The sequence below is a fragment of the Penicillium longicatenatum genome (assembly GCF_028827895.1).
Source record: "Penicillium longicatenatum strain IBT 33135 chromosome Unknown contig_2_segment0_segment0, whole genome shotgun sequence".
NCBI lineage: Eukaryota > Fungi > Ascomycota > Eurotiomycetes > Eurotiales > Aspergillaceae > Penicillium > Penicillium longicatenatum.
In genome coordinates, this window is record NW_026643120.1 from 3,835,893 (window position 1) to 3,857,215 (window position 21,323).

Consider the following 21,323-nt stretch of genomic DNA (forward strand, 5'->3'; position numbering starts at 1 on the left):
GGTGCGTTATCAAATCGAGAGGCAAATTGTGCTCTCGTAGAATCAAAAGACTTGCGTTTCTCTTGCCATCGGACAGAAGGCACGAAGAGTAAGAGACATTCATATTGCTTTTCCACCGTTTCTTCCAGCTAGGAATTCAGGGAGCAAGGTCCGCCGCCGATTTAGTTGAACGTTATTGACAAATATTTCAAGGTTGGAAATCTATATACTATAGCCCAATCACGTGCAGAATCATCAATCATTCATCCTTGAGCGTGAATGCTGCTTATAAATTCAGAATCGAATGAAGTTATGTCCTTTTAGAATGTATTAGTGCAGAAGGACCAGAGTATGCTTGATCTCAACATCGTTCACAGATTCACTCAACAAATACACACTCGGTGGTTATCAGAAAGGTACGATATAGTTCGGTAATCCCACACGCGCTTATTGCCACGGCTGCTAAATACCACAATCACATGACTTATGTCAAACCGTCTTCTATTTATACGCTCGTATCTCCACGCCTCACCTTACTGTGACGATATTGCATTCCAGGCCTGAAGTCTATTAACTAATGTCTTTTGCTTTCGCAGCATGGGCTTAACAGGACTTAATACAGACGTCTTTATTAATCAGAATTTATTCATACCAATGAATGAGCGTTGGAAGACTCCATTACAGCCTCATCCTGAAGCTACCACCACGTGCTGGAGAAAACACAGGACGTTTCCGCAGCCAAATCATTCGAAGAATTTATTTCATGACATAACTTAGCATGATATAGCATTGTGGATGCGCTCTGAAGTTAGTTGTTAATTTTGAATCTTACAGGGATCAGTAAGGATGCCCAGTGCTCCACCCTACCGGCCCTGGGCGCATACGCAGGGTCATCAGCCCTATAGCAGAATAGTAAATAGTCAACTTCACGGAAACTTATACATAAAACGTCAGTCCAAGACTTCGGACTTTAAAAAATTCATTCAATACAAGGAACTTGACACTTTCAGCAACCTCCCGAATAAGATGGGCATTATGTCTACTCCGCCACATGACATTGCCGAATGACGTGCCCTGGTGCCCCGGGTGCAAGGGCAGGTGCCTCGAGGAACAGGCGCTCAGCGCCCAGCTCACAGCCTCAAACCCGTGTGTTGGGATCAGGCGGGGTGGGAGAGAACAGGGTAGGTTACAGCCGAGCACGCTAAAGGGGTTGATCGTTCGTTATATGATCACCGTGCTTGCCCCTATTCATTCCGTTCTCCTGAGAACAGCACCAACAACCAAGAGTGATTTAGATCGGTCGATCTTTCAATATCTAAAAGATCTGATACTATTCCCTCAGATATTGAATATTCGCAGCCGAATAATTACTTTCGAAAAAGCGAAATACAAATAACGGCCGGGAAGCGAGCATCATGGCCGACGCCAATCCGTGCGACTCTTCGACCCCGAACAATGAAACCGAGGCCCCAAAGCCAACGGCCCCGGCTCAGCCATCTGAGGAACGACCAGCCCCCATTGAAAGGCGTGGTTCATCTTTTATGAAATTCGTTGCTTCAATCCTAGGCTCCAAAAATCCGATCGCGCATCGGGCGGACCCACACACCAACACCGTTTGGCTGCTGGATAACACCGCATACCAGCTTGTGCCTGAACCAGGAGAAGCAGGGCGGACTGACCAACCAGCAGCATGGCACGCCGAGTTCGTAGCTTGCATCCTTGAGACAGAGGGCCGCAAGGATGTAGGGAAGCTAGTCGCCTCGATAGCAGACCACATCGGGCTAGACGGTGAAACAGGCATAGCCGACGAAGCAACACATCAACGTATCGTGGATCGCATTCAACCGTTCCTGGATACCGTTTCCCCTGGTAGAACTGTCAAGTTACAGCTTGACATAAGTGGCGAAGAACAATTGCACGAACTGGGGCCCTCTGACCGGGGTGGGATAATCAGCCAGACCGTCGAGCTCGGAGCACCATCCATCCCAGACGGGACAGTCATACGACCTCGCCTAGCCAACTTTGGAAATAGCATTGCAGTAATGGAAACGCGTTTCGCTGCGCCGGAAGGCTGGCTGATTGTTTCCGATATCGACGACACGATCAAACGGACCATGACTGTCGATCCAACTGGTATCCTCCGGACCACTTTCACGGAAGAACCGGTCCCGATCGTCGGCATGCCGGAATTTTACCGTCATGTTCACGAGGAGTTAAACCCGACTTGGTTTTATCTCTCCGCCTCGCCCTACAATCTTTATCCGTTCCTGCACAGCTTCTTACATGAGTACTACATCCCCGGTACGCTTGTGCTGCGCGAGTATTCCTTCTTTGATGTTAATGGCTTGATTAAGTCATTGACGGAGCGGACACAGGAGTACAAAACCGATCGGATGGAGAAGATCAGACTCTGGTTCCCAGCGCGGAGGGTACTTTGTATTGGGGATTCAACGCAGAGTGATCCTGAGGCGTATGCGGAGATGTATCGAAGGTATCCGACGTGGATTCATGCGATTGCTATCCGAAAAGTCACGGGTGTGGCGCATATGGAGGAGAAGAATAAGGATGAAAGGTTTGAGGAGGCATTCAAGGATATTCCAGTTTCGGTGTGGACGGTTTTTGAGGATCCTGTTGAGCTTTATGGGTTCGTCGATGGATTGGGGATGGAAGATCTGGTGTTGTAGGTTGATAATTTCACTTTCAATGTATATATTTGTGTGGCAAATCTACGATTTATCTCTTCTACAGGTGATTCATATATTTTTTCAAACCTTGTACATAATATTCGGGACTAGGTAGATGGCTACTTTGAAGGTTAGAGACTGAAATTTCCCCCTAGGCCATTGAAGGGATCGCTACTAGCCCCCTTGGACCAATACTACCACTGATGTTGGCCTGATGCATGGACCTAGGGCCCATGCTGATCGGATAATCGATGGCCGAATGGAACAGTCCGTAATTGTCCCAAATAGCCACGTCTCCTTCCTCCACAGGAGCCAGCAGGATGTATTCGGGCTTCAGAATTCGGTTTTGGATACCTAGGATGAACTTGCGAATCTCGGCCACATCTTCTATAATATGAGGCTGCTCCTCCTTTGAGCGACGTAGGTAAAGCTTTTTGGCGCATATGCCATGGACCTGGAAGGCCTTTTCACCCGTAAGGGGGTTCACCCAGACCATTGGATACTAGTCGCCAAATTAGCCAATGAATGGCATGAATGGGAGAAAGTTCAACCTCATACCTTCTTCACCGCAGTCGGATCATACTCGCCGAGCTCTTCATCTGTGAGGCGCTCACCTCCTTCTGCTAAGCCCAGACCATTGGTGTTGCCCTTGCACTTCTCAATCCACTTATACGGATAAGGCGCATATTCAACCCAACTATGATCAACCAAGACTTGCTCATCAGGAGATAACATCGAATAAAGCTGCGATGTACTGAAGTACGCGGTCTTCCCTGGTGGGGATTTCATACTTTGGCCAGAGCCGTCTGCCCACTTAACGGTGAGATCAGGCCCTTTGGGAAGAGTCACGCATCGCAGGGTCGTGAACCACGCAGGATCCTTCCCATATAGTGGAGCATCGATGTGCCAGCGCTGAAAACGGGTGATGCCTTGCTCAAACTCCTCCATGGATGGTGGCACGGCATGGAAATCATTGCTGAGTCCGCGATCGATGGTGTGATTTTCAACTCCAAAGTGATTTCCACCTTGGAAACCCTTGCCAATTAGGCGAACGTTTTCAGCGCCTGGAATTCCCACAACTTCTCTCCCTTGCTGAACCAATACCGTCAGATTCTTGTTCGATGAGGAAATGTACCAAGTAGAGAAACATACTGCAAGAAGCCCGCCTTTAGCACGGAATGTGGTAAGGTTGCCGTGACTGTGGCCATCACGGGCATTTGGATCCAGTCTGGTCACCAGCTCCCATTGCTTCTTCGGATCTAAGTCATGTTGTGCCTTCACAACAATGACCTTGTGGCGCCAAATAGCGGCTTTGAGACGATCGACATCCTCATCTATTCGTCCTTGTTAGATCGAGCCTTCCGATATGAAGGGAGATGGGGACCCACCTGAGAGGTTGTTCAAGTCCACCCCAGTTATGCAAGCCCCGAACTATCAAGTTGTGAGTTTAGTATCATTATTATGCGGAGCCACTACTCACATTGAACTTTTGTTCGGCTGTCCGCTCCAGTGGTGTCACAGTGAAGGAAGTGCGGTTTTCCATTGTACCAGTTGTTCCAGTGCAAGGATTCTATTGATAGATGATGATGTTGTTCAATTGATAGACTTTTACTAGATAATTGAACAGAGCTTGGGAGTAATTGAGGGGTCTTTTATCAAATGCGTTGTTGTCTTATTGGCCTGGATTAGTTGTCTGCGGCCGAACTCGCCCCAACCCGTGCAACGTACATCACATGCATGATTCATCCATTCACAGGGCTCGGATTAGCATTGATATACGTGCTGCATGGAAAGATAAACCAAAGGTCTAGTCCCATACTGCGGCACGGACCACCGAGCGGGGTGCAAGCCATGGCAAGCTCTTCCGGCCGATCTTTACGGCCGTCTTTATCATTCATCCGATGGTATCCGTATTGCAAACCCGGAGGTCCTTTGCTGACTTGACCAATTGAAACAACATTTCTAAGCAGCATAATTCGATAGGTAACGGAAGTATCAGCCAAATTCTCGCCAGCAGCGTATGGAACCAGGGACCGAGAAGGCATATTATTGAAAACAAGAAAACGCCCTGGAAGATTTGCAATCACTTTCCTTATCACTACGTTGATAATATGCGACAGAGAAAACATTCGATACAATATTCGAGGAAAGAGATCCGCCTGGGGTTGGCTATAAATTTCAAGAGTGTTTGCTCGTAGCCATCGATACAACATTTATTCATCTAATCTTTCGACAAAAACTTTGATCGCCTCAGTAGAGCCCTCAAAATTATGGAGAATCATCTGATGTCCAACACCCTCAAGAACCTTCACCGTTGAATTTTTTCCAATCAACTGCTGTAGTCCCCCAGCTGAGTCTGGGGTAGATATGATATCGCCACCTCCTACCAAGAATAAGGTCGGAGCGCAGATGGAGTTGTAATCTGGATCTAGATGATCAAGGCCTGCGATTGCCTCACATGCTCTAGCGTAGGCTTCAGCATCACAGCTAGCCACCGTTTCCCTCACGATTTGGCGGACCTCGGGTGGAACCATGCCTTCAAGCGGAAAGTTGGATATAGCTGCCATATCTGCCACAGTTTGAATACCTTCTGTCCGCGCTTTTGCCGCTAAGCCTAGCATTCGCTCTCTTGCGGCGGGAACATGGGCAATTGAGCGGCCTGGTCCAAGCAAGACGAGACCACGAATTCGATTTGGGTGCCTTGAAGCGTAGTGCATTGAGATGATAGATCCGAGGCTGTGACCGATGAATAACAACTTCCCGGACGAGACCCCAGGAGAGCTTTGCAGAGATGCCACGAGATGTTCCAGGTCGTCGACATATCGAGGGACAGAGAGGATCGTGTCAGGCGAGGACAAAGCTGTTTGGCCAAATCCTTCCAAATCAACACAGATCAAGCGATTGATCTGTGGCGAGAGACACTGGAGAATTGGCTCGAATGTTTTGGTCGATCCACCCAGTCCGTGAAGCAGGATAACGAGAGGACCTGACGGATTACCCGTTTGTGTAAAATGCAACTTTGTGCCGTTCGGCGTCTTGTGATAGAATGATGTAGAGGGTGTATTCATCTTGTCAGATGCAATTCGAAGTAAGTTTGTAATTGAAGGGAACTGTGTTAAGATTCCTGAAAGGCATAGGAGCGAAATAGTTCAATCGGGATGCTTAGTCCTCTTACTCAGGTCCATCCGATCAGCGGATCCGTCGACGGCCGAGGTCTGCCCGTCTATATACCGCAATTCGGCCGTCATAGTGTCACCTAAATCATGTCAAATGATAGATGTCAAGACAGATGTTGTTATAAAGAACCAATAAATCAATGTTAGCTGGGCATAATACTTTGTATCACTCATCTTCACCATGGTGTTTGCCGTCTCTACCACTGCCACCGAGATTGATGCGCCTAAGGTCCTGACGGTGCGAGAAGCCTACCAGCCCCCATCGGCAGCCACTAGCAATGGACGCGTGGTGCCTATCAAACACGAGAACAATGTAGATTTTGGAGCCGAGATCTACGGCATCGATCTCAACAACTTCACCTCGGCCGATTTTGCTCTCATTTCTGATGCCCTCCATCACCATAAGCTGCTTGTTTTCAAGGAACAGCCGCAAATGTTAACACCACAACAACAATATCGCCTGACTGCATGGTATTTCACCCACATATCGTCCTATCATCTCTGTTTTGTTACTGATACTCAACCGTCATGATCATGAAGCTTTGACCCCGACGAAAAGACAGGAGGTTTCGCTCACGGTGCCGACCCTGTACTTCTCTCCGAGAATGGTGTGACCATATATGGCTTGCCCAATCGACCGGCCATCAATGCTCAACCTCAGGTGCATATTCTGGGCCGTGGCGAAGTTCCTCAAGACCATTTCGATTTCCCTCCAGGATTCAAAGTAAAGGGCATCGACCATGTCGACTTCCACTTGCCACCACACATCCCTCGAGAGGAAAGAGATGCAGGCGCGAGTCGCTTTTATCAGTGGCACTGGGATGGTTCCTTGTACAAGATCCCTCCACCGCGGGTAGGTTGCCTGCTGGCCGTGCGAACGCCGAAGGGCCCCGATGTTACCGTTCACTGGGGCGATGGTACCGGAAGAACAATGAATATTGCACCCGGCGCAACTGCGATGGTAGCCGGATCGCGAGCACTGCAGCTCCTAAGCCCAGAGCTGCGTGAAATAGTTTTGCACAGTCGTATAGAGTACGCGCCGCACGCATTCCAGTGGATGTCCACTGCCCGCAGCACCAGACTTGGTCATCTTATCGAAACGGAGGGTCGCGAGATGCCACTTAATAAGCTGTCGCCTTGGACAGAGGAGAATATTTGCATTTATCCCATGGTCTGGACTAATCCGATCACGGGGGAGAAGTCTCTCCAGGTTCATGGCCAGGGAGCTTTCAAGTTGTATCTTAAGAACAAGGCAGACGGGGAAGAGACAGTAATCACTGATCTAAAGGAGGTCCGCGCTTTTATGGACAAGTAAGTTGGCCTCTTCTAGGCTGTGGATTGACGGTGAGCTGACCAGCGTGATGCAGGATCATGAGCCCAGTCTTATCGCCGGAGAATATTTATGCGCATCCCCACCAGGAGCAAGATGTTATTCTCTGGTACAACCGAGCATTGTGGCATAGTATCGTGAGTAATTCCACATTTGAGGTACTGCAAGTCCTAACTTGTCACAGACCGAGTTTCCTGAGTCATACGGCCCGCGAATCATGCATCAGTGCAATATCGCAGCCTCGGACCACCCTTCAATGTAGAAGTGTGGCTCACCATGCCCCTATTTAGATAATGACACTATTTGCTGAATGCATCGCTTCGCAGCTCAACTCTCACTTTTACATTTGGTCGTAAAGACTTTGTAGTATGAGGTGGCAATTCCATCGACTTAAGCACTCATCCACACTAGCCGTGGAGGTTCTTGACCTCTACACTTACCAGCTATAGTACTGCCTGTCGGTCATACACCGTGACTAGTACATTCTCAATAGAAGCAAAAATTATGTTTAATCTTCACATCTAGGTTGCATGGCCAATAGCTACTATTCAGCCGAAAGTTTTCATTAGATTATCGGTACATGTTAGGTGTAGGTTACCATTAAAGTCCATGTGAATATACAAAAATCCAAGTTATTATCCATTACTAAGATAAAAATTGCATCACTGCTTTCTTGCTAGTGTTTCAATTTATCAGCAGATTCCACCATCCTGTCCACATTGAATTCTGCCTCCAAATCCGAATCAACGGCATTTAGAGGGCGAACCACCCCCGGAACGACTGCTGGGATCAGCGTCGCTTGATCGGGCCAGAAATGATTCAACACAAAGTAAAGTGTAAAGGAAAGGCAGAAGCCATAAAGGTAGTTGATAGCATAAAGATGTTGCAGCCCGGTGTCGATGCTGACATTATCAGGTGTCACCGAGTGTGCCAATCCCGGGAGAAGCGGCACAATAACCGCCAAATTACAAACCAAGGCACGCCAATTTGTGCCAAGCTGTCATGAAACCAAAACAGTTAGCGATTTTATTGTCTGAGACACATAAATCAGTCTGAACACACCTTGTAGTAGTATATTCCTCGTGGATCGTACAACGCTGGTACGTCGTATTTGCGTCGCTTAACGATCCAATAATCGCAGCAAAGAATGCCTGCAAAGGGTGCCATGAATATGGAATAGGCTCCCATAAAGCTGAGGAATGTCTTTCCACTCTCAATGATAATCCAGGGACAGAGTGCCCATCCTCCTAAAATCATGCACAGGATCATTCCACGTTTTATATTGAACCATTTTGGACACATGGTTGTCATATCTGGAAACATATTAGAAGCTGCTTAGTACGAAGTGTAGTATGTACCTACCATTTGCGAAAGATATCGAATTAGCGGAGACATTAGTGCAAATTTGCGCCAACAACCATAGCGATGCACAGAAAAAGGCTGCGGCTCGTCCCCCTGAAGAGCCCTGCCACTCATCGATAATCTCCAATGGGCTCCATAGAATGGTACCATACACTCTCTTCGACGCACTGGCGGCAATGATACCAAAAAGACCGGTGAGAACTTTGAAGAGAGGAATCATCGGCAGTTGCCAGACTGGACTGCCAGGCCTCTTGCTAAAGCGCGAGAAGTCAGAAATGTTGACCGCGAGTGTTGAAAAGCCGCCTGGATATCATTAGAGCCACATTTTCTAAGCTTAGAGATTGGTATCAACCAACCGGTGATTGAAGTCATATTGGTAAGCCATAGCCATGCTCGCTCGGCGCCATGAACAGTAGGTGGTTCATGGAATATCGCACTTCCTCCTCCAGCCTTGACAGATATCCAGATGACCATAGCTAGTGCCATGGGTGGTACAAGAGTGGACTTGAAAATAAACATATATTGTAACTTATGGGTGGGGATGAAGAGGAACGGCGTTTGAATGACATGGTATATGACATAGGATACCATGCCCTGCGTCGTGATGGCTGCCGATGCTGGTAAATGATTAGGGAGATTGGCGTAGCTTGGCCAAATAGCGGTGATGATCTTTCACATTGTTAGCCACACAAGAATTGAATCGGGGACAGGCAGCTCTCACCGGAGTTACACATTGCCCTCCATAAGAGCTCTGGATACCAAACCAGAACATTGCCAGCGCAGCACGCGAGGCAACACAGAAGTACCCGAAGTACGTGCCATAGCTTGCCCGAATAGCCACAGGAAACGGAATGTGAAGGTCAGCGCCAACGGCACCATTGAGGACTGTGGGTATAGCATTGCACAGTGCTGCGACCAGTGTCAACAACACTGTGTCGGTTGCAGAGAGGCCAGATGCATACGCCGAACTGGCCGCAGACCACGTTGAAACAGTGACCAAGTCCGACAGCCAATACTGCGTAAAGGTCCATCCAGTCCAGGTCCATTTTTCTGGTGGAACCGGATCTTGATCGGCATTGCTCCACACATGTGGTGGGGCGATGCTGCTGTCTTGCTTGGGAAGGGCCCAGCGCTTGCGTTGGATCAGACGCATCGCCATTGTTGATAATGCCCCAACATCTTGGGCGGGACTGGTCTTTTGAGGTTCGCGTCTCCTCAAATTCTTGCTGCACGGTCTTGCGTGTGATGGGGTAAAAACTTGGCATCTTCGTGCCGATACCTTTAGGCTTTCACTATCTGCATACCCCTGTCATTGTCCTTATCGCTGACCAGCCACACGGCTCAAGCTCCACCCTAGCGTCGGCCGAGTTGATAGAGCAAGATTGCTATATAGGCACGGATCATCACCACCAGACCCGTCCGTCACCCGTCACTGAATCTATCTACAAAGTATCTCACTGGTGTCAATAGCCAGCATGATGAATCCGTCAGCGAGGAGAAAGCGGTTAGCGTGTGCAGAGTGTACGCGGCGAAAGATCAAGTGTGATAAGATTTTGCCATGTCGAAATTGTCGCAATAGGTTAGATCCTACTCAGTGATGCTCGGCTATGAGCCTATGACCTTCGGATACTTACGTGTTTGGAAGTCCAGAGGCAGCACTTGCTACCGCTCACCACATGTATCGTCGTACTCTCGGGCAACGGCGGCATTTCCACAAGCTCCCCAGCACAGTGGATTCCACGCAACGGAATTGACTGGGACCCTCGCTGCCTGTCTCAATGAGCTACAAGCTACACTACAAGCAGTTAGAGCACACGAGAGCACGAATACCAATTTTAATGAAAATTCAGTACCGTTATCTGCAGCCCAGGAAGAGAGCTCGACCAGAGCGCCGTCGGAGATAGAGGATGCCAGTCCCAGTCGCGAGGCTGACGAGGTGGAAGATGCCGCGACAATATTGGAGTTTCTAGCTTGGGGTCGACGGAAAGTTCCCGACTTTGACGACTTAGTTGGGAATCCAAACAGTGATCTTGCTCAGTCCCCCGGGGATGTATCCCTATTAAATAGTCCCGCGGATCCACCTCAGTTACGCTTTACTGATGATGCCTCTTCACTTCCGCTTCTACAACTTTTGCTTCCCGAGCCGCCCACCTTACTTCGGATGGTCAACTATCATTGCGAGTGTCTTTTGTGGTACCACTCCGCATTCCACGGACGCATATTTCTGGAAGAGGTCGATCGTTTTCTTAAACAACATCATGGTTGCATTGACAACCAGCAGATTGATCTTCAATGGGTTGCTCTTTTATTTGCCGTGCTAGCAGGAACTATGACATGTGCACCTCGGCCGGTATCTACTTCCTGGGGATTCGAACATCTCGAGCGTACGAACTTAGCACATCGGTTCTTTAAAGCTGCACTGGTCTGCCTGAATCTGGCGGATTTTACTGCTCGCCATTCTCTGTACGGGATTGAATGTATCGCGACCATGACCATAAGCGCCCACTTACTAGGCCATTCTAACAGCCACTCCGTCAAGCTTGCGTCTGCTGTCCGGATTTCTCAGAGCTTGGGAATGCATCGACTGGGCGAAGAAATTGATGGCCATCCAAAGAGTCTAGTACGAAGGGAGATTGGTCGACGATTATGGACAGAGCTATGTATTCAAGACTGGTTCTCGATACCATTTTCGGAAAGCTACTTGATTCACCGGCGAGACTTCAATACAGGAAAGCCTCGCAATTGCATGGATGATATTGAAATGACTACTCTTTCAGACAATGTGCCCACTCCGGTGACCTACCATCGTTTCTTATACGAAATTGCAGCGCTCATGCCACAGCTTCAAGACGACCTTTCTGCATCACATACATTGTTTGCGAAATATGAACATGTCATCCGATATGACACAAAAATGCGTACGCTGGTTAGCAAGCATGTTCCTTCTTGCCTACGAAACACTGCTCTTGAGCCATCGTGGCCGCGCTACGTGCCTTGGGCACGTCATTGCCTCACTATTAGCTCCGCTCACAAAATAATCATGATTCATCGCAAATTCCTATGGTCTAGCTTTACTAATCCGGCTTTTACATTCACACGTAAAACTTGCATTGCGGCAGCCAAAACTATCACCCGAGAGCAGAAGCAGTTAGTCAAGGAAGACGGGCCCGTGCTGTGGATTTATCACGCATTTAGCGTCGCAGCAAGTGTAAGTTGCCGGTAATCACTGGTTCATTTATTGTATCGACACTTACCTGGTTTCAGATAATATTGTGCTTGGATCTATTCTTCGACCCACTTCCTGATTGTGACCAGGAGGAGAATCGCGAATTAGTCAAGGACATGATTGGAATTCTGTCCCAGAGCGATGCTAGTATGATTGCCACGAGAGGCGTGAAAATATTGCGATTGCTGCTTAATCTTGAGCAGGATCATGGAAAAGGACTCTCAGGTGGCTTGAATATTCGTGGCCTCGTCAAATATATTTGTGAGAATGAGGCATTGGTTAGCCGTTCAGATGAATGGCAACATGATGCACCTCCTGTGAACGGGCCGCCTTCGCCAATGTCTACCATGCAGATGCCGGGGTTTATACCTCGGGAGTCCCACACAGAGGAGCTATATGGCAACGTTACGCTACCAAATTCTAGGTTTGGCATGCCTGATTCGCTAGAAGACATCCTACTGCTCGTGCAGAATGGAGGAGAATAATTTAGCAATGAATTTGAGCATGCTATTTATCATATCGCACGAGAAATCTCTCTACACAACCCGGACACCTACATACAAAGCATTGCATTGTTGATCTGTCACTATTTCTAAATCTTATAATCTAAAGTGAAGTTCGGTACAAAATCCGTTGAAATGGTTTCACTTCGAGGAAGCCTCGCAACTTGTCCCATCACTGGTACGCGAACAACCATGAGGGCACGGATAGGTCGGATCATACTGCCACAGGAAGTAAGGGTCGGTCTCGTTGATGAGGATGTTTCCCATTAGACGTGACTGTGTCGGAAGATCAAAAGAGGCTTCAAATATTTGAATTGAAGGCATGCGGATCTGACCCCAACCTTTCTGAATCAGTGTATCAATCGAAGTCCCATAGACGTATTCTCGGAATCCTGCCCATCGAATTGCGGAGGCGCACTTCTTCTCCGTTAGCTTACTATTAAGAGTCCCACAGATTACAGACACCATACCATCGGGCAGCTTTCGGCATTTGTATATAGCGTGAGGTCGGCGAACGCATCCTCTGCCTCGGACGCAGTCATGCGATATTTGCCGTGGGGATCGGTTAGAATCGCCGTACAATTCTTAATAGCTGCCATTTCCCCTAAAATGTGAAATGAATGTCAGCCAATCCATAGCTATTAGCTAGGCTAGTTGACTAACCGTGCAGAGAAGGATTTCCGGTCTTCGAATTCTCATTGACGCCCATGCAAATGAGTTCGCCTGCGTCAGAGGCCGTATGATTAACAATGACTGTCCCGAAAGCCGCAAAGGGGCAAGGGGAGCCGCTAATTTCGTTCAATGCCTCATTTGCTAAGCGCATCCAGTGTGCTCTGGTTGGAAAAGTGATTCCATTGATCATCAGGTTCGGATTCGCAAGGATGGCTGCCAGTGTCCCAGCAAAAAGTTCGGCAAGCAAAACAAAGACGTAGATAGAAGAACGCATTTTTGAGTTTTTTGTCAGCGCTGAAGGAGATTTCTCTACCGCTGCACGATAGCAGAGAGCTAAATCATTCTGCATCTCTGGGAACTCTCCATTTCTATTTGGCGTGTCCGAGGCCACGGCCGCGATCGGCCGAGCAACCTCAGATTTCCCCTTCTTGACCGATAAGTATCTCAGACCTACCTCCACACGCTCAGTTGACTTCCAAACCCTAATCTGACCAAGTGGTCCGAGCGATTCGAGATTATCAAAGTAGTTTGGATGGTCAAGAGAGGCAGCTTCTGACGTTGTAAATTCTATTTCACAAAGGAAAGACACTCAGGGTGAGAATTTGCGTCAAATTGAGGAATATTCTTGGTTCGCGGAGAATAGAAGTAAAATTTTATCACGAGAAGCATGCCGGACAAATAATAAACAGGACGCACGGCTCTATGCAGAGGAAGGTGCACCTTGTAAGATTCCAATTTGAGCGTCAGTCCTCATAGAAAATTTCAGTACACGTTGTCACATCGACCAGATCATCAGTAACCATGGACCATCAGTTATTGTTCCTAAAGGTCGTCCAGCCACTTGGACTATAGAACCGCTAGCATGCATATTTCAATATCTGACGACATATTATGCAAGCTGCTGTGAAGACCATCCCTTGTATCTCCGGATAATTAATGTCACGCTATCTCGCTGCTTGGTGGTTGCTTGACTTTTGCAACCCAAATCTTTCTACCCTCTATTCATCCACATCTTGTCTCCCATTAAGCACCGAACAAATGAAGTGCACCACTATCTTCACGTTTTACCTCTTCGTAAATACAACAACCCAATGAACGGCGAACTCCAGTCTTATTGATAAGGATTGACCGAAAAACCCACTAGTTCGTGGGGAGATGCTATCCACTTGTATCCACCTACGACCATTACTGGCAAAACCTCGATATTCGAGTGTCTCATTTGAACTCGGCAGTGGAAATTTTCCATGAACACCCGTTAATCCATACCATGATGGATCTAAGACAGATCTAATTTATATGGATCCAGAGCCCTGAAATCTTGGAAATACAATGGATTTTCACAAATTCCGAGATAACGACAGTCAGCTGATGATGGCATTTACTAGTTCCTCGATGAGAGTATCCTAGCTAAATTGGCATATCTGGAAACGCCAGTGGCTCATCCTCGTTCTGCAATGGCACAGGATATGAAAGCCAGCCACTATCCAAACAAGTCTCGACTCACCTCTAGAAGAACATCGGGATAGGATCCAAATGTCCGCCGGTGAATTGGATCATCTATAGATAGAAAGAGGATTGGTATGATGTCCGATTTAATGGCCTGAGGGGGGGAAGGCCAAATGTTACTCAAGCCTCGGGCTAAACAGCGGGCACCTTCCAAAAGAAGCACGAAGTGAATTTGATTTTCTCACTCCTAGCATAGATCAGATCTTATCACTTTCTAAAACGGTATGAAATCTGAAACATTGCCAAGTGTCAGGCTCAGTATCCGGCTCCTCCTTGCATCTGTTTCAGCGTAGCCTGGATATTAGACTTGAAACCCTCGCAGACCCCGCCGTTATGACGCACGGTGGCCATGGAAAGTATCCCTTCTTTCATTTACAAGTTGGTATAAATACTTTACTACCTTGGCAGGTGCCCGCTTGCGTTATACTCCACGCGTGGGATTAATACATAAGGTTCATGCCGGCATTTCAAATCGTCACGTACCCTAAATCCTTTTTGCACATTCTTAAATTATCTCGAGTCTTTGACCAAACATACGCCCATGTTGCTTTCATCTCTACAACAGTCATATCAACGCTTATCAAGGAGCCGCAGAGGAAAAAGACGACCCCGCGGACCTCCTGTGCTTCCTTGCTATAACGAAACCAATCCTTTAATATACGATTCGACGGCACACTCCTTGACACACACATTGCCCAGACATACGCTGGTGGATTGTCCACGGTGTAGACGGTTTCCTTGTGCTAAGGCTCCAGCGGATAGTACAGTACATGCAGTACAATCGAGGTACAGAGACGGGAGAAGTTTCAATACATAGATACAGTCAGAAGAGTATCATATTATGAGGCCCTTTGCCATGAAAGGCTTACTGTCGATCTCAAGTCCCGGCGGTGTAATTGTGCAATATCTCTATCCTGTTATGTCGAGAGCGTTTAAGATGATATGCCACAAGATTTGGTGAGTAATTCACCTCAGAAGGATTATGCTGATCACCGTACTGATGTTATCAAGGGATCAGGTAATACGGTTGAAGGTGACGAGATTTGGGATGATGGCACAGTGCCTTGGGGATATTGGGTTCCGGGCAAAATAGTACCGTGGGGATTAAATGCCCATTGAGGGTTCCTTTTGAGATGCCCGCGTGGGGAAATGTCATGTAATTCCTTTCATCAAGTCATAAATCGAAGACTCGTTCAATTCATTGATCACTGCCTTTCGCATTACCATCGCTTCGGCGCAGATATCTCAGCCCGAGAAAATGAAGCACTGACGGTCTCCTGTCCTCTTCGGCGCTGAATTTCCTTAATACCAGTACGGTCTGTCACGGTGGTGGCGTTGATGATGTTGTCAAAATCCCCGTCCTCGCTTCCCGCCGAGCCAGATTCGGCATCAGAGTCGATGTATGTAGGCTCTGGCTTTGCGATTCTCTCCGGTTGTTCTTTGTCTGACGTTGACGGGTTCTTGAAAGATTTTGACTCGAGAATCTTGCGCCGGATTTCCGCCATCTGTTCTTCATCCTCAGAGTCGTCGGAGATGGCAAACGGATCCTTATCTTCCTCGTCCTCACTTTCTTCCTCGGCACCACTGCCTTCTTCACCACTCTCATCATCATCATCGTCGTCATCTTCATCGTCGTCCGAGCCTCTGTTCGCTGGCATGCGATTGGTATTTCCGACGGTCCAGATATCCTCTCCCTCAACCCGACTATCCTCGTACTCTTTTTCAATCTTAGCCAACCACTCCTCCTCGGTCCTTTTGATGTCCTCTTCGGTACTGCAAGCAGCATATAGCTTAAATAGCTCGGCATTGATTTCCAAGAAGGCCTCTCCGTATCTGAAATTCTTCAAGATCTGTTCCGCCCATTCCTGATGTCCGCAAATGCAGAAGCACGCCGCGAGCGCTTCGACGCAGTTCAATCTCCAAGGTTTGCCGTAGTTGACCGTATTCGCAGCGATGAGGTAAGGCACTAGGCGCAAAAAAAAGTTAGTATTTGTGCGCGTACTCCCTATTGTGTGTGGCACACATACAAAGTCGTTCGCATTTTCCTCCAATTCGCGACCAAGGTACTTCCTTGACTCGTACCCAAGAACACTCCACTACTGCCGCACCATGTTGTTCCATGAGCTCTTTATCCGCCGGGGAGATCACTTTCTTCGCATTAGGCCTGTTCCAATGGTTAGTAGGTATGTTTCGACCAAGGTGGGATGTTACGTACGAGACGATCACACCAGGGAAGCGTTGGCCAATATGAAGCTCTCGCATTAATCCTAACTTCATCAGGCGTTTTCCAGAGCATCGCTTAGGGTCACAGTGGCCCATATCCCAGCAAGCAGCCTTGAACGCAGGGCGCGACGAAGCGGCGCCGGCCTCATCTCCATCATCGCGGGGCACCGGTCGCGGGCGGGGGTGAGAGGATTTCTTGCCTCCTCGAGAGAAATTGTCTTTCTTATGACGAACCATAGTGAAGGCTGCGAGTGATTGAAATGTAGAGGGAATGTAAGCCAAATTCCACGTTGATTGCGTGCAGCGCGACGTCGAAAGAAATAAAAAATTCCAGTGGAGGCATCAGCGCCACACGTGCTTCTCCGCCCGCCTAGTCCGCTCTCCAATCTACAACAAACCATCGCGGCCTTCCCGCTTCGACCCCCAACTCCTGGCTCTTCCATTATACCCCTGTTCTTTTTTTTTCTTTTCTTTTTTCTCTTCGCTCTCCAAACCGCCACCCTGGAGGCTGCTTCAGCACGCATGGCGGCTAGGGACCGCTTCGGTGCCTATGCTGAGCCGGGGCAATCACCGCTACAGCGGGCGATTCGTGAGCTTAACCCCATCACTTATATTGGAAACAATAAGGAAACACAATTGCTAATGAGCTGGGGTATCTAGGCAATGCATGCGATCCGCAGAACTACGAGCCCAATCTGGCCCTGAACCTCGAAGTGGCCGATCTGATTAACTCTAAGAAGGGCAATGCGTGAGTCGAACACCGCCGACCCCAAGCATCGCGCATACTGATATTCTTCCTAGTCCTCGCGAATCGGCCATCGAGATTGTCCATCTCATCAACTCTCGGAACCAGAATGTTGCGTTGTTGGCATTGGCGGTATGTTCAGAATTGAGGACAACCTGGCGCGGGGTTACTGACCATGCTCCGCCACACCCCATTAGCTTCTCGATATGTGCGTGAAGAACTGCGGATACAAGTTTCACCTCCAGATCAGCACAAAAGAGTTCCTCAATGAATTGGTCCGAAGGTTCCCCGAACGTCCAGCTATGCGACCCTCGAGGGTCCAACAACGCATCTTGGAGTCGATCGAGGAGTGGCGCCAAACAATCTGCCAGACATCACGATACAAGGAGGACCTGGGCTTCATCCGGGATATGCATCGGCTGTTGCTCTACAAAGGTTATGCATTCCCTGAGGTTCGTCGCGAGGATGCGGCCGTATTGAACCCGAGTGACGTAGGTACCCTGGTGGTCATGATATATGGGAAAGCTACTAACGTTGCTTAGAATCTTCGGTCAGCCGAAGAAATGGAGGAGGAGGAGAAAGAAGCTCAGTCTGCCAAGCTTCAGGAGCTTATTCGGAGAGGCACACCAGCCGACCTACAGGAAGCGAATCGGTTGATGAAAGTCATGGCGGGATACGACAACCGACACAAGACAGATTATCGGGCCAAGGCTGCAGAGGAAGTGTCAAAGGTACAACAGAAGGCCAAAATCCTGGAGGAAATGCTACAGAATGGACAAGGAATTCCCGAAGGTGATGTTTTTGAGGTAGGTCGCCTGCAATCTCTTTACCCGGTTCGGCTTACTGATTAGTTTAACAGGAACTTGCAAATGCACTGCAAAGTGCTCACCCCAAGATCCAAAAGATGTGCGAAGAGGAATCCGATGATCCCGAGGCTGTTCACAAGTTGTTGGAGATTAACGACAGCATACACCGCACTATTGAACGATACAAGTTGGTGAAGCAGGGTGATCTGGATGCTGCCTCGAGAATCCCTAAGGGAACCCTTGGCACAACAACCGGCGTGTCAAAGAATGCGAACAATGAGCTTTCATTGATTGACTTTGACCCGGAGCCAAGCTCCAATGGTAACACCGCTCAGGCCTCGTCAAGTGCTTCAGGCAATACTCTGGAGAACGACTTGCTTGGACTCTCTCTTGGTGACGAGAGTCCCCAGCCAGGTGGTGGAATTTCACTGGGGGGCAGTAAGTTTCTATGCGCTTTATTTTGAAATCAATAGCTAACCTGACCCAGTGGGCTTTCCTTCGATGCCTTCTGGCCCATCCCCGCCTGTAGCAGCACCACAGCAAGCACCAGGGTTCAAGGCAAATTACGACATTCTTTCATCGATGAACACATCTAAGCCTGCCTCTCAGGCTTCCACCCCAGCTCGCACGCAGTCACCTCAGGTTCGCCAGACCGCGACTCCACCTGCGGCTGATCCCTTTGCGTCGTTGGTTTCTGCTAGCCCTCGACCGTCAAGCAGTGCTTTCCATTCCCCCGTGCACAATCAATCTGCTCCGGCTTCCTCATCCCTGCTTGACCTTGTTGGAGGCCCCAACCCACCTTCGCAGCCCGCAGGACAGGCTGCTCCCGAGGATGATGAATGGAACTTTGCCTCTTCCCTTCCACAGAGCAACACCCTGCCTTCGACAAATCAAGTGCAGGTTTTGAACGCACAGCTTCGAGTCGAATTCCACGCCCGTCGTGTGCCCAGTGCGCCGCGCCAGATCTACCTCCGAGCTGTCTTCTCCAACACTACCAGTCAACCAATTGGAGAGCTTCACTTCCAGGTTGCAGTAGAGAAGGTAAGCAGAAAATCCGTCATACCTCGGTATAACCGCGAATACTAACACATGTCTAGTCCTACACCCTTCAGCTCCGCCCACAGTCTGGCCGAGAAATTGCACCCCTTCAGCAGAATGGAGTGCAACAAGACATGCTCCTGGACGGCGTTGACTCCGGTAAAGGCAACTCGGTGAAAATTCGGTTTAAGGTTTCCTACAAACTCGGGTCCGAAGCTCGCGAGGAGCAAGGCATGGTGCCATCTCTAGGGATTTACTAAACCTCAACTCCGTTGGGTTCAATGCCAAGCTCTAGGCTTGGATGCGAGACTTCCTAGTCTTCCCGTTGTCTCGGGCGTTCGGAACCCCATTTCTGCATAAATCGGGTTCCACCGGGAAGAGCATTAGGCCCTGCATAGGTGGACCAACTCCTAGCCTTTACCCCTTGAAGTGTCTTCGATTGAAAATTTAGCGCGTCTTCTATGCTGTTTATAAAGATTTCGATTCCATTGCGTGCATCATTCCGGATCCAAGTCCAGTGAACCTCAATTAAGCACTTCCTCAACGAGATCACAATGTCTCAGCCAAATCGCTATGTAGATTGTAACTCTCCATGTCCGATCAAACCTCAATAAACCTAATCACAATACAAATAGACATCCCATGCAGGTACATTAAGTTCACAACTTCATTTCAATCCCACGACGATCATTTCAGTTCGGCCTATCCCCGCAGAGAGCCCTCCCTCATGCCACAGCCACCAACGTCCCTTGGCACTCGCTAGCAGGGACGTCTTGCCGATTCAAGTATGATGTACTGCCGATCGCACACGCAAACATGGGCCCGTTCGATGGGTGTCGGGGAGCCCGAACAGCATGATGTCGTTGCGGACGGAATGATCGCGGAATCGAACCAGATTTTGTTCGCACCAAGATACCAGATCGGGGTGCTCGTTATTCCTACCTCTGTTTTGTCATAGATTTGTCAGGAGCCATATACCCCATAATCATAGAGACAGATGTTCGTAAGTATCCTGTACTTGGTTCTGGTGCCGATGATTCTCCGATAATCATCTATTGTCGTCATGAAGATGAATTTTAATCCTTATCTCAGGGACGGCATGACGGAGGGGAATTGTTTGAGAATTGTTTGTGTGTAGAAGTTGACGTTGCTGAGCATTTGTTTCGCTGTCTTTTCGTTGCGAACACTTGTACATGTACTCCGCTTAGATCGATCGTCGTAGATGATCGGCAATCTCTCCACTCTGTATAAGCAGAGTATAATTTAGTCAAAATGGACTAAGCTTGCGTCTAACTGATTTAATTTGCGAGGTAATTTCCGATTGACCGATTAATGATCCACGTACATCAGACAGGACCACTCTCATCGCCGTGCCATCGGTAGATCGACTATGCGTATGACGATCTACCCAAACGCCACTACTCGCAACGTCTGCTTGATTCAGTGAAAATCTCATCACGGCATAAGTCTCTACCATAGTACACATCTCAAAAGACGTTATTGACAACCATGTACTCCAAACCCCATGTTCCACGTCCAATTCACACGACTCCAAATCGCCAGGACCTTCCCACGACCAGACTCATCTCACAGAACAACCAATCACGGTAGCTGAAAAGGACAAGGGAAGCTAAGTCATCAGCCTTTGGTGGCGGGATAACCCCAAACCCCCACCAATCCAGCCCATTTGAAAGAGGAAAAGGTTTCGGCCGGATGATAAGGGAGGAACAACGCATCTAGACCATGGACGGGATCGAAGTGGCAAACCCCAGGACACGCTGCCAGCCATGCCAGGGCGTACAGGAGAATAGATTTGGGTGCAGTCGTTTAAGTAGTCTAGATTGGGCGCTTGGAGAAATTAAGGAGATGCGGCTTACGGGGCTGAGGTGTCTGGGCTTGATCTGTGAGCTAAGACCCAATCATGAGGCTGTCCTTGTTCAAGATACCATGCACAAGGTCAAGGGGATGGTCTAGTCCCAGGGACTTGACACATGCCGAGCATATGAAGCTTGGATGCTCTGAGGGGCAACGCTCGCATCGTCTTCCCAGTAAAGAAGGTCATTCGTAAGACGT

The 21,323-nt window shown here is 48.6% G+C and overlaps 9 protein-coding genes across 9 annotated transcripts; 4 read left to right on the plus strand and 5 right to left on the minus strand.

The window, feature by feature from the left end:
* Positions 1-1,394: 1,394 nt before the first annotated feature.
* On the plus strand, positions 1,395-2,663 carry N7484_003953 (phosphatidate phosphatase App1 family protein; the record flags this gene model as incomplete). The annotated part of the gene is made up of 1 exon (XM_057114373.1): positions 1,395-2,663. The coding sequence occupies one exon, from the start codon at positions 1,395-1,397 to the stop codon at positions 2,661-2,663; it is 1,269 nt and encodes a 422-aa protein (XP_056974513.1).
* A 151-nt stretch (positions 2,664-2,814) lies between these two features.
* Positions 2,815-4,206, minus strand: N7484_003954 (TauD/TfdA dioxygenase family protein; the record flags this gene model as incomplete). The annotated part of the gene is made up of 5 exons (XM_057114374.1): positions 2,815-3,165; positions 3,222-3,755; positions 3,816-3,997; positions 4,052-4,094; positions 4,144-4,206. 5 exons carry the CDS (start codon positions 4,204-4,206, stop codon positions 2,815-2,817), a joined length of 1,173 nt encoding a protein of 390 aa, XP_056974514.1.
* Positions 4,207-4,876: 670 nt separating this feature from the next.
* On the minus strand, positions 4,877-5,731 carry N7484_003955 (alpha/beta fold hydrolase; the record flags this gene model as incomplete). Its single annotated transcript, XM_057114375.1, has 1 exon — positions 4,877-5,731. One exon carries the CDS (start codon positions 5,729-5,731, stop codon positions 4,877-4,879), a length of 855 nt encoding a protein of 284 aa, XP_056974515.1.
* Positions 5,732-6,020: 289 nt separating this feature from the next.
* Positions 6,021-7,431, plus strand: N7484_003956 (TauD/TfdA dioxygenase family protein; the record flags this gene model as incomplete). Its single annotated transcript, XM_057114376.1, has 4 exons — positions 6,021-6,310; positions 6,380-7,150; positions 7,207-7,306; positions 7,354-7,431. The coding sequence occupies 4 exons, from the start codon at positions 6,021-6,023 to the stop codon at positions 7,429-7,431; spliced, it is 1,239 nt and encodes a 412-aa protein (XP_056974516.1).
* Positions 7,432-7,845: 414 nt separating this feature from the next.
* N7484_003957 (nucleobase cation symporter-1 family protein) lies at positions 7,846-9,690 on the minus strand (the record flags this gene model as incomplete). The annotated part of the gene is made up of 5 exons (XM_057114377.1): positions 7,846-8,166; positions 8,232-8,482; positions 8,532-8,834; positions 8,888-9,200; positions 9,253-9,690. 5 exons carry the CDS (start codon positions 9,688-9,690, stop codon positions 7,846-7,848), a joined length of 1,626 nt encoding a protein of 541 aa, XP_056974517.1.
* Positions 9,691-10,128: 438 nt separating this feature from the next.
* N7484_003958 (fungal specific transcription factor domain-containing protein) lies at positions 10,129-12,242 on the plus strand (the record flags this gene model as incomplete). Its single annotated transcript, XM_057114378.1, has 2 exons — positions 10,129-11,739; positions 11,796-12,242. The coding sequence occupies 2 exons, from the start codon at positions 10,129-10,131 to the stop codon at positions 12,240-12,242; spliced, it is 2,058 nt and encodes a 685-aa protein (XP_056974518.1).
* A 159-nt stretch (positions 12,243-12,401) lies between these two features.
* On the minus strand, positions 12,402-13,206 carry N7484_003959 (nucleoside deaminase; the record flags this gene model as incomplete). The annotated part of the gene is made up of 3 exons (XM_057114379.1): positions 12,402-12,677; positions 12,731-12,864; positions 12,924-13,206. The coding sequence occupies 3 exons, from the start codon at positions 13,204-13,206 to the stop codon at positions 12,402-12,404; spliced, it is 693 nt and encodes a 230-aa protein (XP_056974519.1).
* Positions 13,207-15,658: 2,452 nt separating this feature from the next.
* N7484_003960 (ribosome biogenesis TSR3 family protein) lies at positions 15,659-16,898 on the minus strand (the record flags this gene model as incomplete). The annotated part of the gene is made up of 3 exons (XM_057114380.1): positions 15,659-16,404; positions 16,466-16,602; positions 16,654-16,898. 3 exons carry the CDS (start codon positions 16,896-16,898, stop codon positions 15,659-15,661), a joined length of 1,128 nt encoding a protein of 375 aa, XP_056974520.1.
* A 285-nt stretch (positions 16,899-17,183) lies between these two features.
* Positions 17,184-19,510, plus strand: N7484_003961 (VHS domain protein; the record flags this gene model as incomplete). The annotated part of the gene is made up of 8 exons (XM_057114381.1): positions 17,184-17,250; positions 17,322-17,409; positions 17,463-17,538; positions 17,604-17,897; positions 17,949-18,212; positions 18,266-18,650; positions 18,700-19,253; positions 19,310-19,510. The coding sequence occupies 8 exons, from the start codon at positions 17,184-17,186 to the stop codon at positions 19,508-19,510; spliced, it is 1,929 nt and encodes a 642-aa protein (XP_056974521.1).
* Between the last annotated feature and the right edge of the window lie 1,813 nt (positions 19,511-21,323).